The 12618-nt window shown below is 51.2% G+C and overlaps 1 protein-coding gene across 2 annotated transcripts in view; it reads right to left on the bottom strand.

The window, feature by feature from the left end:
* The window catches only part of Slc6a6 (solute carrier family 6 member 6), an 88893-nt gene that overhangs the window by 17824 nt on the left and 58451 nt on the right, over positions 1-12618 (bottom strand). For both annotated transcript variants that reach the window (XM_045151566.1, XM_045151567.1), the window contains exons 6-9: positions 11789-11921; positions 2765-2899; positions 1698-1801; positions 1444-1568 (exon numbers count right to left, since the gene is read on the bottom strand). In XM_045151566.1, coding sequence (XP_045007501.1) covers positions 1444-1568; positions 1698-1801; positions 2765-2899; positions 11789-11921 — 497 coding nt within the window. The remainder of the gene's footprint in view (positions 1-1443; positions 1569-1697; positions 1802-2764; positions 2900-11788; positions 11922-12618) is intronic.

Below are 12618 nucleotides of genomic sequence, written 5' to 3'. Positions count from 1 at the left end.
GTCCCTGGCCATTCTCACTGACAACCTCTGCCAAATGGGTATTATTTGAATAACTTCCTATGCCCTCAGTCCCCAGCCTGCTTTTGGGAGCTTTGAGGCAGGGAAAATAGTCCTTCTGAGGGTCAGTTAGGATGTGAGGAATTAGGGGTTCTATATGTGGATTTGTTAATGGTAGTCTCTGCAGCACTAGGTCAGGGTCAGGGGGATGTGTGTAAGGTCCAGGGCCCGGAAGCAGGCCAATGATACAGGTTCCCAGAAATCAGAGGAACTAGTGGGAGGGGGGCATATTAGAGGGCCTCAGGACACGTGGTGGGCAGAGGTGCACTAGATAGGGTGGGGCACCCAGAGACCCCTGACAAATGCTAACCCATCCAAGTCTGAGATGTTCATCTAAGACATGAGCATCTAGACACAATGCTGAGGCATCTTCTGACCCTGCAGCACAAGGGGCTCAGGAGTGAAGTGCTAGAAATGACCTTGTGTTTTAAACACAAGAAGGAAGAGGTCAAGGGTAAGAAACAGGGGGACTTGAAACTGCCTGCCCCTCATCTGTGAGGTCCCTGGAATGACAGCACATACAGTCTGTTCCCTCAGCTTGAAGGGAGCCTCATCCCAGAGCCCCCACCTGCCTCCCATAAGTCATGAGAAACCAGAGGCTGGGATGATCACCCAACGCCCTCCAGGAGAACGGGAGGGAGACTCTGGAGCTTACGGCTGGTTCTCCATCTCTCCCCACTGCAGCGTGTCTACAGCTCCAGGCCTAGGGCTTCAAGCAGTTGCAGCCAAGGCCTCAAACCCAGACCTCTGGAATACTGCAGCAAGGTTTTAGGGTTCCAGCCCACGTGGCTAAGGCCCCGTCCTGCGCACAGCCTCTCACTCTAAGACTCATCACCCACTCCTATGGCTCCATGTGTTCCAAGAACAGCGCAGGACCAACAGGCCCCACGCCCCACGGAGTGACAGTATTCCCCCACATCAGATCTGCCACCATCCCCAAGAGTAGGCTTCCCTCCTTGGCCCCTACCTGCCCACACCCCTGGTAACTGTGGTAAAAGGGAACACTCTGTACACAGACACGGACAGAAGAGATGACCAGGTTTGCTGGAGGGAACGTGCCAGAAGTAAAATGCAAACCCCAGCCTGAGAAGAATGTGGCTCTCGAGATGGAGTGTGGGCCAGTGGCTGACCTGGGCCTAAATCCTACTGCTGGAAAAGGGTTGGGAGACCACGCTATAAAAACTGTTTCCCATCTCAGCCACCCCCGTAGCGAAAACCTTTAAATGTAGTTCTGTACTCTGTGATATGGGGGACTTGGAGGGGGGTGGTCTGTATAGAAGCCAGGCTCCCCGCCCAATCCCCCTGGGGTCTGGCTTCATGCCTGCAATACTCATCTTACACACTAGGTGGCAGTGCCCACCACCACTGCCACCAACACCACCGTACCTGACTCAGCCACATCAGCAATGTCCACCCCTTGCTCTTGTGCCATGAAGCCCAGGATGGAAAAAATTGCGAAGCCAGACACAAAACTGGTACCACTGTTCAGGCATCCCAGCAGCATACAGTCCCTAAGTTACACATATGTCAGGGAGCAAGTTAATTCACAACACAAGGAAGCCACGCTCCCTAGCTCTCTCTTTTTCTTTATAAACATTATCATTTCTACTGTCCACTGGACCCGCCGGAGCAGCACTTGCCTGTACGAGTTGTACTTGTACTTGTTGTAACTCCCCAGTGAAGTCATGGCCCCCAGGCAGATGGCATAGGAGAAGAATATCTGGGTTCCCGCGTCAATCCACACCTGTGAGAAACGGGGAGGTTGCAAGTAGGAGGCACTTTAGGGTAACTTCCTGGAAGAGGCCACGAGGGTTCTGGGCTACTAGGTGAGAAGGGGGCTTTGCAATGGGTCTCAACGGGCCATGGGGGTGTCTATGCTGGGAGCCCTGTGGCCCTTCAAGGCAATAGTATGCTGTAAAGAATCCCAGAAGGCAGAGCTGGTGCCTATGCCAGGCTTCCGTGTGGCTCCAGATGGATCTGGAATCCGACTCAGGAATGACAAATATCACCCTCAGAGCTCTGAGTTCCACATCTGTAGAATGAGCTCGCTTTCCCCAATGGAGGCACAGACTGCTCCCGGTAAAGCCTTGAGTCAAGGCTGCTCTGGTGACTGCAATCACCACATGTGGGGACACAAGTTAGAATGGGCAGAATTCCCCACTGAACCTGTAAAGAAAGCAGTTGTCCAGAACATTCCTCCAGTAGCTCCTGATTGTAGAAGTCTACCCCCTGGCAAGCGCTGACCCCACCCTGCCAGAGGAAGGAGGCTCACTGCGAATCCTAGGATAAGAGTCTCAAAGGGCCCATAAAGATGACCAGGCTCCACGAGGGGGCCTTCCAGGAAGTCATCAACTCCAAATTCCACCCCGAGCTGAGGTAGTGGCAGCTAGCCTTGTACCGAGTCTCTGGTCCCAGTATGGCAGAGGCAAGAGACTGTGTGAGGGAAGATTGGCTCTTGAAGGCCCCATCCTACCCGGAGCCATGCCTGAGGCGGACTCAGTAACTGTGACCTCAGCAGTCCCTCACGGCTTGAAAAGGCCTCAAGCACAAGGACACCTGCACCCACCATAGAGCAGTGGAAAGTCATCAGGGGGTGATGGCCGGCAAGATGCAAGTGTCAAGGGACCACAGGAAATGTGTCCCTACCTGCACTCTATACCCCACCTGCCCAGGCAGGCCTGGCCCCAGGGGAGGCCATCATACATACCTGTGGATCCTCCAGGCGGGTAATGTTGGGGTACAGGTAGAATTTGATGCCTGCACCAGCACCAGGCAGTGTCAGCCCACGGACCAGCAGCACCAGAAGCATGGCAAAGGGGAAAGTGGCTGTGAAGTAGACAACCTGTGGGGAGGAAGAGGGAGCCGGGTGGGCCTGCTGCTGGGCCAGGCATTCTCCCCTCTGGTGAGACAGGGCACACTCGTGACAACAGGAGCTCTGCAGCCAAGCTTGCAGCCTCACCTGCTCTGTAACCGTCAGCATGCTATGTCATCTCTCTGAGCCTTTGTTACCTCACCCAAGATAGATTCACTGCGATTAAATGAAAAAAAAAAAATCCTCCAGGCGTGGTATCACATGCCTTTAGTCTCAGCACTGGGGAGGAAGAGGTAGGAGGATTGCTATGAGCTTGAGGCCAGCCTTGGACTAGAGTGAGTTAGTTCCAAGTCAGCCTGGGCTAGGAAAACAAAAAAGTCAACAATAAAAAAATCTGATGAATATTTGTATTTTTTTAAAATGTTATTATTTATTTATTAGAGAGAGAGAGAGCACGCGCAAGAGAATGGGTGTGCCAGGACCTCCAGCCACTGCAAATGAACTCCAGATGCGTGCGTCCCCTAGTGCATCTGGCTTACCGTGGGTCCTGGGGAATTGAACCAATGTTCGCAGGCAAACGCCTTAACTGCTAAGCCATCTCTCCAGCCCAATATTTGTATTTCTTAAGGCTGGTGTATAATAGTAGGAAACAGAGAAAACAAATCCTTGCTTTTGAGAACTGATGCTCTAGTAGAAAATATAAGAATGTACAAACTTGAGACTAGGTTCTCAGGTATGCGTGGAAAAGGCTGAGCCCAGTGGCTGCCGCACACGGCACTCGGCTGACATTGTAACTGCCAGTACAACATCATGGTTTGGGATCAAACAGTAGGGTGTGGTGGCTTACACCTGTGATCACAGCATTCAGGAGACTGACATTGGAGGATTTTGAGTTTGAGGCCAGCCTAGAAGACCACATAATAAGCTCTTGCCTCGAAAGTGGGGAAAATGTAGTTCAGCTCGAGCTCTGCCTTCACCTGCTGTCAAAACAGTGGACATGCCGCTTCCCCTCGCTGGACCTCAGTTTCTTCCTCACATGGGAAACGCAGGTAAGAATCACAACATCCCTGTGGGTTGGCACAGGGGTCAAGGGGTAAGCAACGACTTAATGCTATTAGTCAGGGCCTGGCTGTCAGAAACAGGGCCTGACAGACACTCACTTGAAATGAACCTTTAGGACCTTGGCCAAAATGGAGGAGGCCCAGCACGTCTCTGGCCTGGAAGAGACCTACTACAGTGTTCCCTGAATCACACCATGTGTTTTAACAGGCCAAGGTCAATGAAAACAGAGACTTGGATGGGCATGGCGGTAGGAGGATTGCTGTGAGTTTTGAGACCAGCTTGGGACTACAGGGTGAGTTCCAGGTCAGCCTGGGCTAGAGTGAGACCCTACCTCAAAAAAAAAAAAAAAAAGAAAGAAAGAAAGAAAAGGAAAGAAAAGAGGGGCTAGAGAGATTGCTTAGTGGTTAAGGCACTTGCCTGCGAAGCCTAAGGACCCTGGTTCAATTCCCAAGAACCCACATAAGCCAGATGCACAAGGGGGTGCATGCTTTTGGAGTTAGTCTGCAGTGACTAAAGGCCTTGGTGAGCCCATTCTCTGTCTCTCTCTCTCTAATTAATTAATTAATTAATTGATTAAAGAAAAGTGGCGATTAGCAAGAGATGGTAGACAGCCCAGAGGTCCTGCTATGGTTTATCTCCACACTCTGCCATCTCCCACCAAGTGGGTGATGGTGGCCACAGATTGGAGGGACATTTTGACCTCACCCTCCATCAAGGTCAAAGATAAGCATTCAGGAACCTTTGAAATCAAGACTACAGCCACAACCCCCAAGGCTGAAAAGTGGCCCTTGTGTCTCTGCTATCCCCTCCCAGACACTCTTTCTTCCTCTGGGCCTGTTTTCCCAGCCATCCTGGTGTTATTCCTTGAACCTGAAAACCAACAGTTTCCCATTACAGGCAGGCAGACACGCAGGGTGAGGGCTTGTCAGGAAACCACAGAAAGGGTACAAGAAAGAAAACTCACCCTTCCTGTGGACAGCATCCCAGGCCATGCATCCTCTAGAGGCCCTGCAAGGCCACACCCAGACTGATGAACAATAGCCACAGAGGAGGGGATCCCCAGAGGCCCAAGCTTCAAAGCAAGCAGACCCAGCCAGTGCCACATGGGGTGGGGAATGGCTTCCCTTGCATGTGCGCATTTTGTTTCTTTATTGTTTTTACTTTTTTATGTGCATGCACGTTGGGAGGTACCCGTGTGCACATGCAGTACAGGCCAGCAGATAACTTTGGGCCCTGTTCCTCAGGAACACCATCCACTTTTGTTGAGACAGTCTCTCACTGGCCTGGAGCTCATTAATTAGGCTAGACTGGCCGGCCAGTGAGTCCCAGGGTTCCTCCTGTTGCTGTCTCCCCAGCCCCGGGGTTGCAGGCACGTGCCACTACACCTGGCATTCTGAGTGGGTATTGGATAACTGAACTTCTTAGGTCCTCATACTTCGAGACGAACGTTTTACAGACGTACCTATCTCCCAAGTCCTTTACATTTCTTTCTTTCTTTCTCTTTTCCTTCTTTATTTTGTTTCTCAAGGTAGGGCCTTTCTCTAGTCCAGACTGACCTGGAAGTCACTATGTAGTCTCAGGGTGGCTTTGAACTCATGGCAATCCTCCAACCTCTGCCTCCCAAGTGCTGGGATTAAAGGCGTGCGCCACCACGCCCGGCTTTCCGTGTATTTCTTTAACCAGCACTCATGCAGTGCGTGTAGTGTGATGGCACCATGCTAAGAGCCCGGTGCACAGAACCCACTTCATCCTCAGTCCAGGAACAACCGCCTCTCTCACATGAAATAAGTGAGACTCCAATGTGATCACCTGCCTGGGATCCTGAGTTAGTTAAGTGTCTTAGGTAGCATTTGATCTGAGCCAACTGCTACTGGGATTGAGAAGGGGGTACATTTTGGGTGACTGGACCCCTGAAGGTAAAAAAAAAAAAAAGAGGCAGGGACGTTTGCACCTGTTTTAAATCAAAGATGATTGACTTCATATCTCTTGCCTAGTTCCCTAGATCTGTTTTTCCACAAACAAACCTGGATCCTCCTGGGAAGGAAGTCTTTCATAGGATTTAAACATTGTGGTTAATCAAATTCAGCCCCCAGAGCTTGGTGTCAGGGTTAGTCTCTTCCTGAGACAGCCCCTAGTCCTAACCAGCTCGCTGTCCCTTTGGTTCACCTGAGCCAGAAGACAAGGCCCACCACCATCAGGTTATAAATACCTTTGCAAGGGGAAGGCAGGCACTCTGAGCTGCCTGACCACTTGGGAACTTCCAGCTGTGGGTGAGTTTTTCCCTCGGCTGGCCCTGTGGGCCCCTCATCGGAACTCTCCAAATGGGCTCCTTTATGCCCTCCAGCTCCCTATGTGGCAGGAACTCCTTGAACTTTCTTTGCTCTTTTCTTTATGCACTGTGTTTCCCAGACCTTCCATATGGGATCTCTAGCCATGTGGGTGTCTTTCCTTGGCTCTGTACTTCGCTCGATAAATATAACAATTTAATAATCATCCTTCTCAATCTTTTTTATTCAATTTTTTGATTAAAATTAGAAACAAGGGCTGGAGGGATGGCTTAGTGTTTAATGCACTTGTCTGCAAAGCCAAAGGACCCAGGTTCAATTTCCTGGGACCCAAGTAAACCAAACACACAAGGTGGTGCATGTGTCGGAGTTTATTTGCAGCGGCTGGAGGCCCTGGTGTGCCCATCCTCTCTCTGCCTCTTTCTGTCAAATAAATTAGTAAATAAACTTTTTAAAATTATAAACAAACGTAGGGTTTGGAGTTCAAGGACTTTCCTGGGCCCCCAGCATGCCATTACGGTACGATCACTTCTTTAGGGGACATTGCTTGGTACCCCAAACCCAGAGCCCTGGGCCCTCCTCACACCACACTTCTGTCACCTCACTGAAAAGCAATTCCTGTCCGTACAGCTTCTGGAGCTCCAAAGACAGACCCGAGAGTCCCTCTCTCAACTTTTCCGTGACTGTCTCCTGGGATTCTCAAGGGAGACGCTCGTGCCAGAAGCCGCCAGGAGCCACCAGTGGGCCCCTGGCGGTGGCCCAGCAGGCCTTGCCGTGGGACACGGTATTTTTCCGCTCTTGCCAGCTATCCTCCACGGCTTCTCTGAGCCCTGCAGCCCAACTGCTCTGTAAACTAGCAGAAAAAAAAACTCTTCCCCTGTTCCGGGGATGCTGGCAAACAAGAGGGGGGGAGCTGGCTGTATGCCGACTCCTGCTCCGGCTTCCTCAGCAGCAGAGGTCAATCCTAGAACCACCCAGGCAGGGGAATCACTCACTTTACACAAGTGGAATCCTAACCAGAGCCAGTGACAAGTACTTGGGAAGTCGTGCACTTTGTCGGGGCAGAGCCGAGCCCCAAATCAGTTCTGATTCTGCCCACCCCACCCCAAGTTGCTTCTGAGCACTGGGCAAAATGAGCCACTCTGGAGGCTGACAACAGGCCCGGCCTCAGCACACAGGGGGCAGGTCTGTCCTTCCTGTGAAAGCGACGAGGGCCTGTCGCCTTCCTCCGAGAACAGGAACGTGCCTGACTGCTGTTATACTTGCTGTGCACTAATGTTATCGCAGGTGGGAAAAGGGAGTTGCCTGAGTGCAAATCCCAGATCGGGGCTGGAGAGATTTCTCAGTAGTTAAGGCGCTTGCCAGCAAAGGCAAAGGACCCAGGTTCGCTTCACCAGCACCCACATAAAGCCAGAAGTGCGAGGCGGTGCATGTGCCTAGAGTTCTTTTGCAATAGCTAAGAGGCCCCCCCTTTCTCTCTCTCTCTCTCTCTCTCTCTCTCTCTTTCTCTCTCTCTCTCTCTCTCTCCCTCTCTCAAATAAATTAAATAAAAAACTTTTTAAAAAAGAAAATCCCAGTTTGGCCACAACAAGCTGCACAGCACTGAGAGAGTTAATAGCTTCCCTGAACCTCTGCTTTTCCATCAGCACAATAATACTAAGTGCACACACCACTGAGCTCAGGAGGACTAAGTGAGCCCACCAAACAACACTGAGGAGCCTGAACTAACCACCACTCATCACCAGCATCACTACTCATTTTTTTTTAAGAAAAGTAGCTTTTCACTTCTCTTAATGTTCATACCTATATATTAATGCTACTCTCACTTTTGGAAGTGAACCTTCTCTTTTCAGACGACAGTGACCTCGGGATGACTCAGAAGGCACCATGGTGCTGAGAAGAAGTGACAGAGGAGTTCTCGGCACTGCAGTATCTCTATCACACCTTCCATGGCTCAGGGTCCATTGCGGAAGAGGTGGCGGAAAGAATGTAAGAGCCAAAGGAAGGGTAGGACTCCTTACAACATGCTCCTCCAGACACAAAATGGCCTGGATATCCATGACCTCACAGTGCCTGACATTACCTATGCAAGACCATCGTAATAGGAGGAAAAAATCATGACATGAAAATAAAAGAGAGACTGATTGAGAGGAGGGGATATGATGGAGAATGGAGTTTCAAAGGGGCAAGTGGGGGGAAAGGAGGGCATTACCACAGGATAGTTTATAATCACAGAAGTTGTTAATAAAAATAAATAAATAAAATAAGAAAGAATAGGAGCTTTTGAGCTGGAAAGATGGCTTACTAGTTAAGAACTTGTAAAGCCTAAGGACCCGGGTTCAACTTCCCAGAACCTACGTAAGCCAGATGCACAAGGTAGCACATGTGTTTGGAGTTCGTTTGCAGTGGATAGAGGCCCTGATGCACCTATTCTCTCTCTCTAATAAAAATGTAAGCCACAGCCTATTCTGGAACACATTTCAGACCTTCAGAGAATTGGAAACAACAGGACAGGAAACTACAGCTTAAGGAGGCAAAGAAACTTGAACTTGGGTTCTGAGCCTGGTAGCCACAGGCCCCCATCTTCACCTCCCTCCCCCCCAACCGGGCCTTGTCAGCAATTGAAGCACTGGTCAGGATGAGGTCCATCTGCAGCCTGGACTCAGCCCTCATGGCTGGGAACCTGGTCTGTACTCAAGGCTAGATGTCGAGACTGGTCAGCAGGTGGGCACACCAGCAGCCTCTGAGGACCTCTCAGTGCTAAGCTCAGGAATGGGCTTTTCTGGCCCACTCAGCCTTGCTATTGTTCTGGAAATCATACCTGCCCCATGGAGAAGGGTGTTGTTCAGAGTGGGGTGGTGGGGTACCTCTGGCCAGTGCCACAACTACAGCCTGGCACCCTCTCTTTTAGTCTTGGTTCTTTGCCCTGTGTACCAGGTTGTGTCTCAGATGTTGTTGGTTAATGTTGTTGGTTACGCCTGGCAGACACTGGTCTTCTCCCTCAGCCTAGGAGCACTCTATATCCTGGCCAAACATACTGCAGGGGCTTTAGCTGGCTGTTGTCTCTACTTGCAATGTTCTCCTCCGGGTATTCAACCCTTCACCTCACCTCTTTATCATCTTTGTCCAGTTACCTTCCCAGTGACCCATGCCTGGCCACCGTATTTAAAACAGAACTTCCCCCCACCCCCAACTTACCACTCACCTTTCCTTCCTATAGCTCCTCTGGTTTTTGTTTCTTTGTTTTGGCTTTGGTTTTTCAAGGTAGGATCTCACTCTAGCTCAGGCTGACCTGGAAATTCACTATGTAGTCTCAGGGTAGCCTCGAACTCACAGCCATCCTCCTACCTCCGGAGTGCTGAAATTAAAGGAGTGTGGCACCAGGCCCAGCCCTCCTATAGCTCTTATCACCACATGACTCCTGCCTATTTTCCGTTCTCACTTTGCAACCCAGCTCTTTCCACCTGCCCAACAGCATTGGACACTGTGGGCCCCATCCCTACAATGTCCCCACAGCACCTGCACACACCAGAGGCTCAAAGGACATCAGTGCATGGGTGGAAATGATAAATCCTCCCCAACGTGCTTTGGACCAGCATCCCTAGAGACTCTTGACAGACTCAGGCGGAGTGTAGGAGGCAATTACAGTTTACTTAACAGTCTGGGCTAGACAACGTGCTGGGTGTTTAACGCCGTCATCCTAACCCTCACACTCACCGTTAGCTGGATGAGGAGGCCCAGATGGAGGGCTGGCCTTAGACAAGTCACTTGACCTTCTGCACACAATGGTGTGGTCACAGGACCACAAGTAGGGAGCTCAGATAAGGGACAGGGCTTCCTGAGGAGATCAGAAATCCTGTGTGATCCAGACCTGGCTGGCTTTCTTTCCAGATTGGGGTTCAGGATGGCAGCGGGGCTCTGCCAGAGAACAGACAGAGGGCACAGGGGCACTACTGTTTGGGTAAGTGTTCCACAAAGTGCTGTGGGAACTGGTAGACCCTTTAAGAGGCAGGGTCTGCTGGGAGGAAGTGAGGCTACGAGGGGGGTTGTCCTTGACAGGCAGCAGTGCCATGGGCCTGTCTGCCACCCTCTCTCTCTGTATCCCTCCCACCCTGCTTCTCATCACAAAATGAGCAGGCCTCCTCAACCCAGAGTGCCAGCACGATGCACTACACCATCTAAACAAGAACCAAAAGCAGGAACGCCAAGTGGACTGTAGCCTAGAGCTGTGGTAAACTGAACCTCTTCTTCCTATGTTGGTTCTCCTCAACAGTCATCGCAGTGACGAAACGGCTAACACAAGCACACAGGAAAGCCCCAGGGGGGAAGGGGAGTTGTTTGGAAGCCTCTGAGGCCCTGGGCCCCCAGGTCTCATCCAGCAGGTGACCAGAGTAACTTCTGGGATCTTTGCAGATCCACAATTTAGCCTATTAAGGGGCTTCAAACAGGACACACCCTGTGTTCCAAATTCAAGTATGTGGCTAGGGTAGCCAAGAGCCCCTCTACTGACAGAGCCGTCCCCGGCATACTGATGCCCCTCCCGTGACCTGAAGAGACTCTCAGGAATTTATTTCTTTAAAAGGGACACCCCATCAAGATGTGAATGACAGCCAAATATGGTGGATGTGGTGGTGCATGCCTGTGATCAGCCTGGGCTACTAAGATCCTGTCTCAAAAATCTGAAAGAAAAGAGAAAAGAGAAAAAGAGAGGAAGAGGAGAGGAGAGGAGAGGAGAGGGGAGGGGAGGGGAGGGGAGGGGAGGGGAGGGGAGGGGAGGGGAGGGGAGGGGAGGGGAGGGGAGGGGAGGGGAGGGGAGGGGAGGGGAGGGGAGAGGAGAGGAGAGGAGAGGAGGGGAGGGGAGAGGAGAGGAGAGGAGAGGAGAGGAGAGGAGAGGAGAGGAGAGGAGAGGAGAGGAGAGGAGAGGAGAGGAGAGGAAAGGAAAGGATGTGAAAGACAGAGGAGGCCAACTGGGCCAATGACTAAAGCCCATCAACCAGTCTCTTGATTGAGGATGGTTAAGGGTTAGGGTCAGGCTCCTGTCTGAAGTCAACACCTCTCTTTATAACACTTGACATCAGAACAGTTGTGATGTGAGCTAATGCTGTAGTATGTGTTTGACTCTAGCTGGTAATGGGTGACAATCTTATTACTGCCAACACACCAGCTACGCACACATCTAACCTGTCCTCACGAGGGGATGTTTTAATTGTCAGCTGCCACACTGATTCATGGCCCCCATCCCAGTTCTTACGGCACACACCATGCAGCAGCTGCAAATGACCCAGCACTTTGGTAAACATTTTGGCTGTGAACAAGTGGCTGACCTATCCTATCAGCTAACGGTTTCCTGAGGAACGGGTAAGGCACCGGCTACAGGGTTCATGCCTGGTGAGAGACATGAGGTATTATGCAAGCATCTTGTCACAGCACTACTTCATCACCATACAATCCTCCTCCTAGATCAGGACTCACCATGGGTAGGCAGTAAGGCCCAGTGGGACCAGAGATGCTATCAGCAGATGCCAGCCTCGGGATGGCTGTCCCTAGGGCAGGAAACAAGAGTTCAACTTACCTTCCCAGTGGATCTGACGCCCTTCCAGATGCAGAAGAAACAGACAAGCCAGACAAAAAGAAGGCAGAGGGCGAGGTCCCATTTCAGAGAGCCCGGGTGGTCGATTCCAGGGGACAAGCTGAGCACATTGCGCCTTTGGGAGAACATACAGAGAGATGTCAGGGAGCTGGGTGTAACTGAGTGGCAGAGGGCCTGCCTAGCACATGCCAAGCCCTGGGTTCCACCCCAGCACCAAATAAATAAACAAATAAGACAAAGGAGGCAAGGAACTGACAATTCCTAAATCAGGTGAATTCAGGTTCAATCCAACCTGGCCTTGGGCAAGTCACGAAACCCCCAGGGCTCAGTCTCCTCATGGAGTCCGGGACAACTTCCAATGACAACTATGTATGAGAGACGCTGGGTTCAGATCTCAGCCTCCCTGTCCAACTGCCGACTTTGGGCAAGTTACCCAGCCATCTGAGGCCTCAGTGTTCATACCTGCAACACGGGGTAGCTGTCCTTCCCCAATGCCCTCTTATCCCACTTTTATCCAACAGACTTAGCTGGGAGTGGTGGTGCACAATAGCAAATCCCAGGCTAAAGCAGGAAGATCATCAGGGCTACAGAGCACAGCCGTGTGGTGGCATGCCAGGCATGGTGACGCAAACCCGTAATTCCAGACCCAAGAGGCTAAGGCAGGAAGATTGCCATGAGTTCAAGAGCAGCCTGGATTACATAGCAAGATCCTTCCATGGGGGAAGGGGGTTGGCAAATTCAAACCAGGGCTGGGAAGATGGCTCAGAGGTTAAAGGTGTTTGCCTGCAAACCCTGCTGATTTAGGTTCAGTT

The sequence above is a fragment of the Jaculus jaculus genome, chromosome 6 (assembly GCF_020740685.1).
Source record: "Jaculus jaculus isolate mJacJac1 chromosome 6, mJacJac1.mat.Y.cur, whole genome shotgun sequence".
In the NCBI taxonomy this organism is placed as follows: domain Eukaryota; kingdom Metazoa; phylum Chordata; class Mammalia; order Rodentia; family Dipodidae; genus Jaculus; species Jaculus jaculus.
Note: the sequence above shows the minus strand (reverse complement) of the source record. Positions and strands in the feature narration are given on the sequence as shown.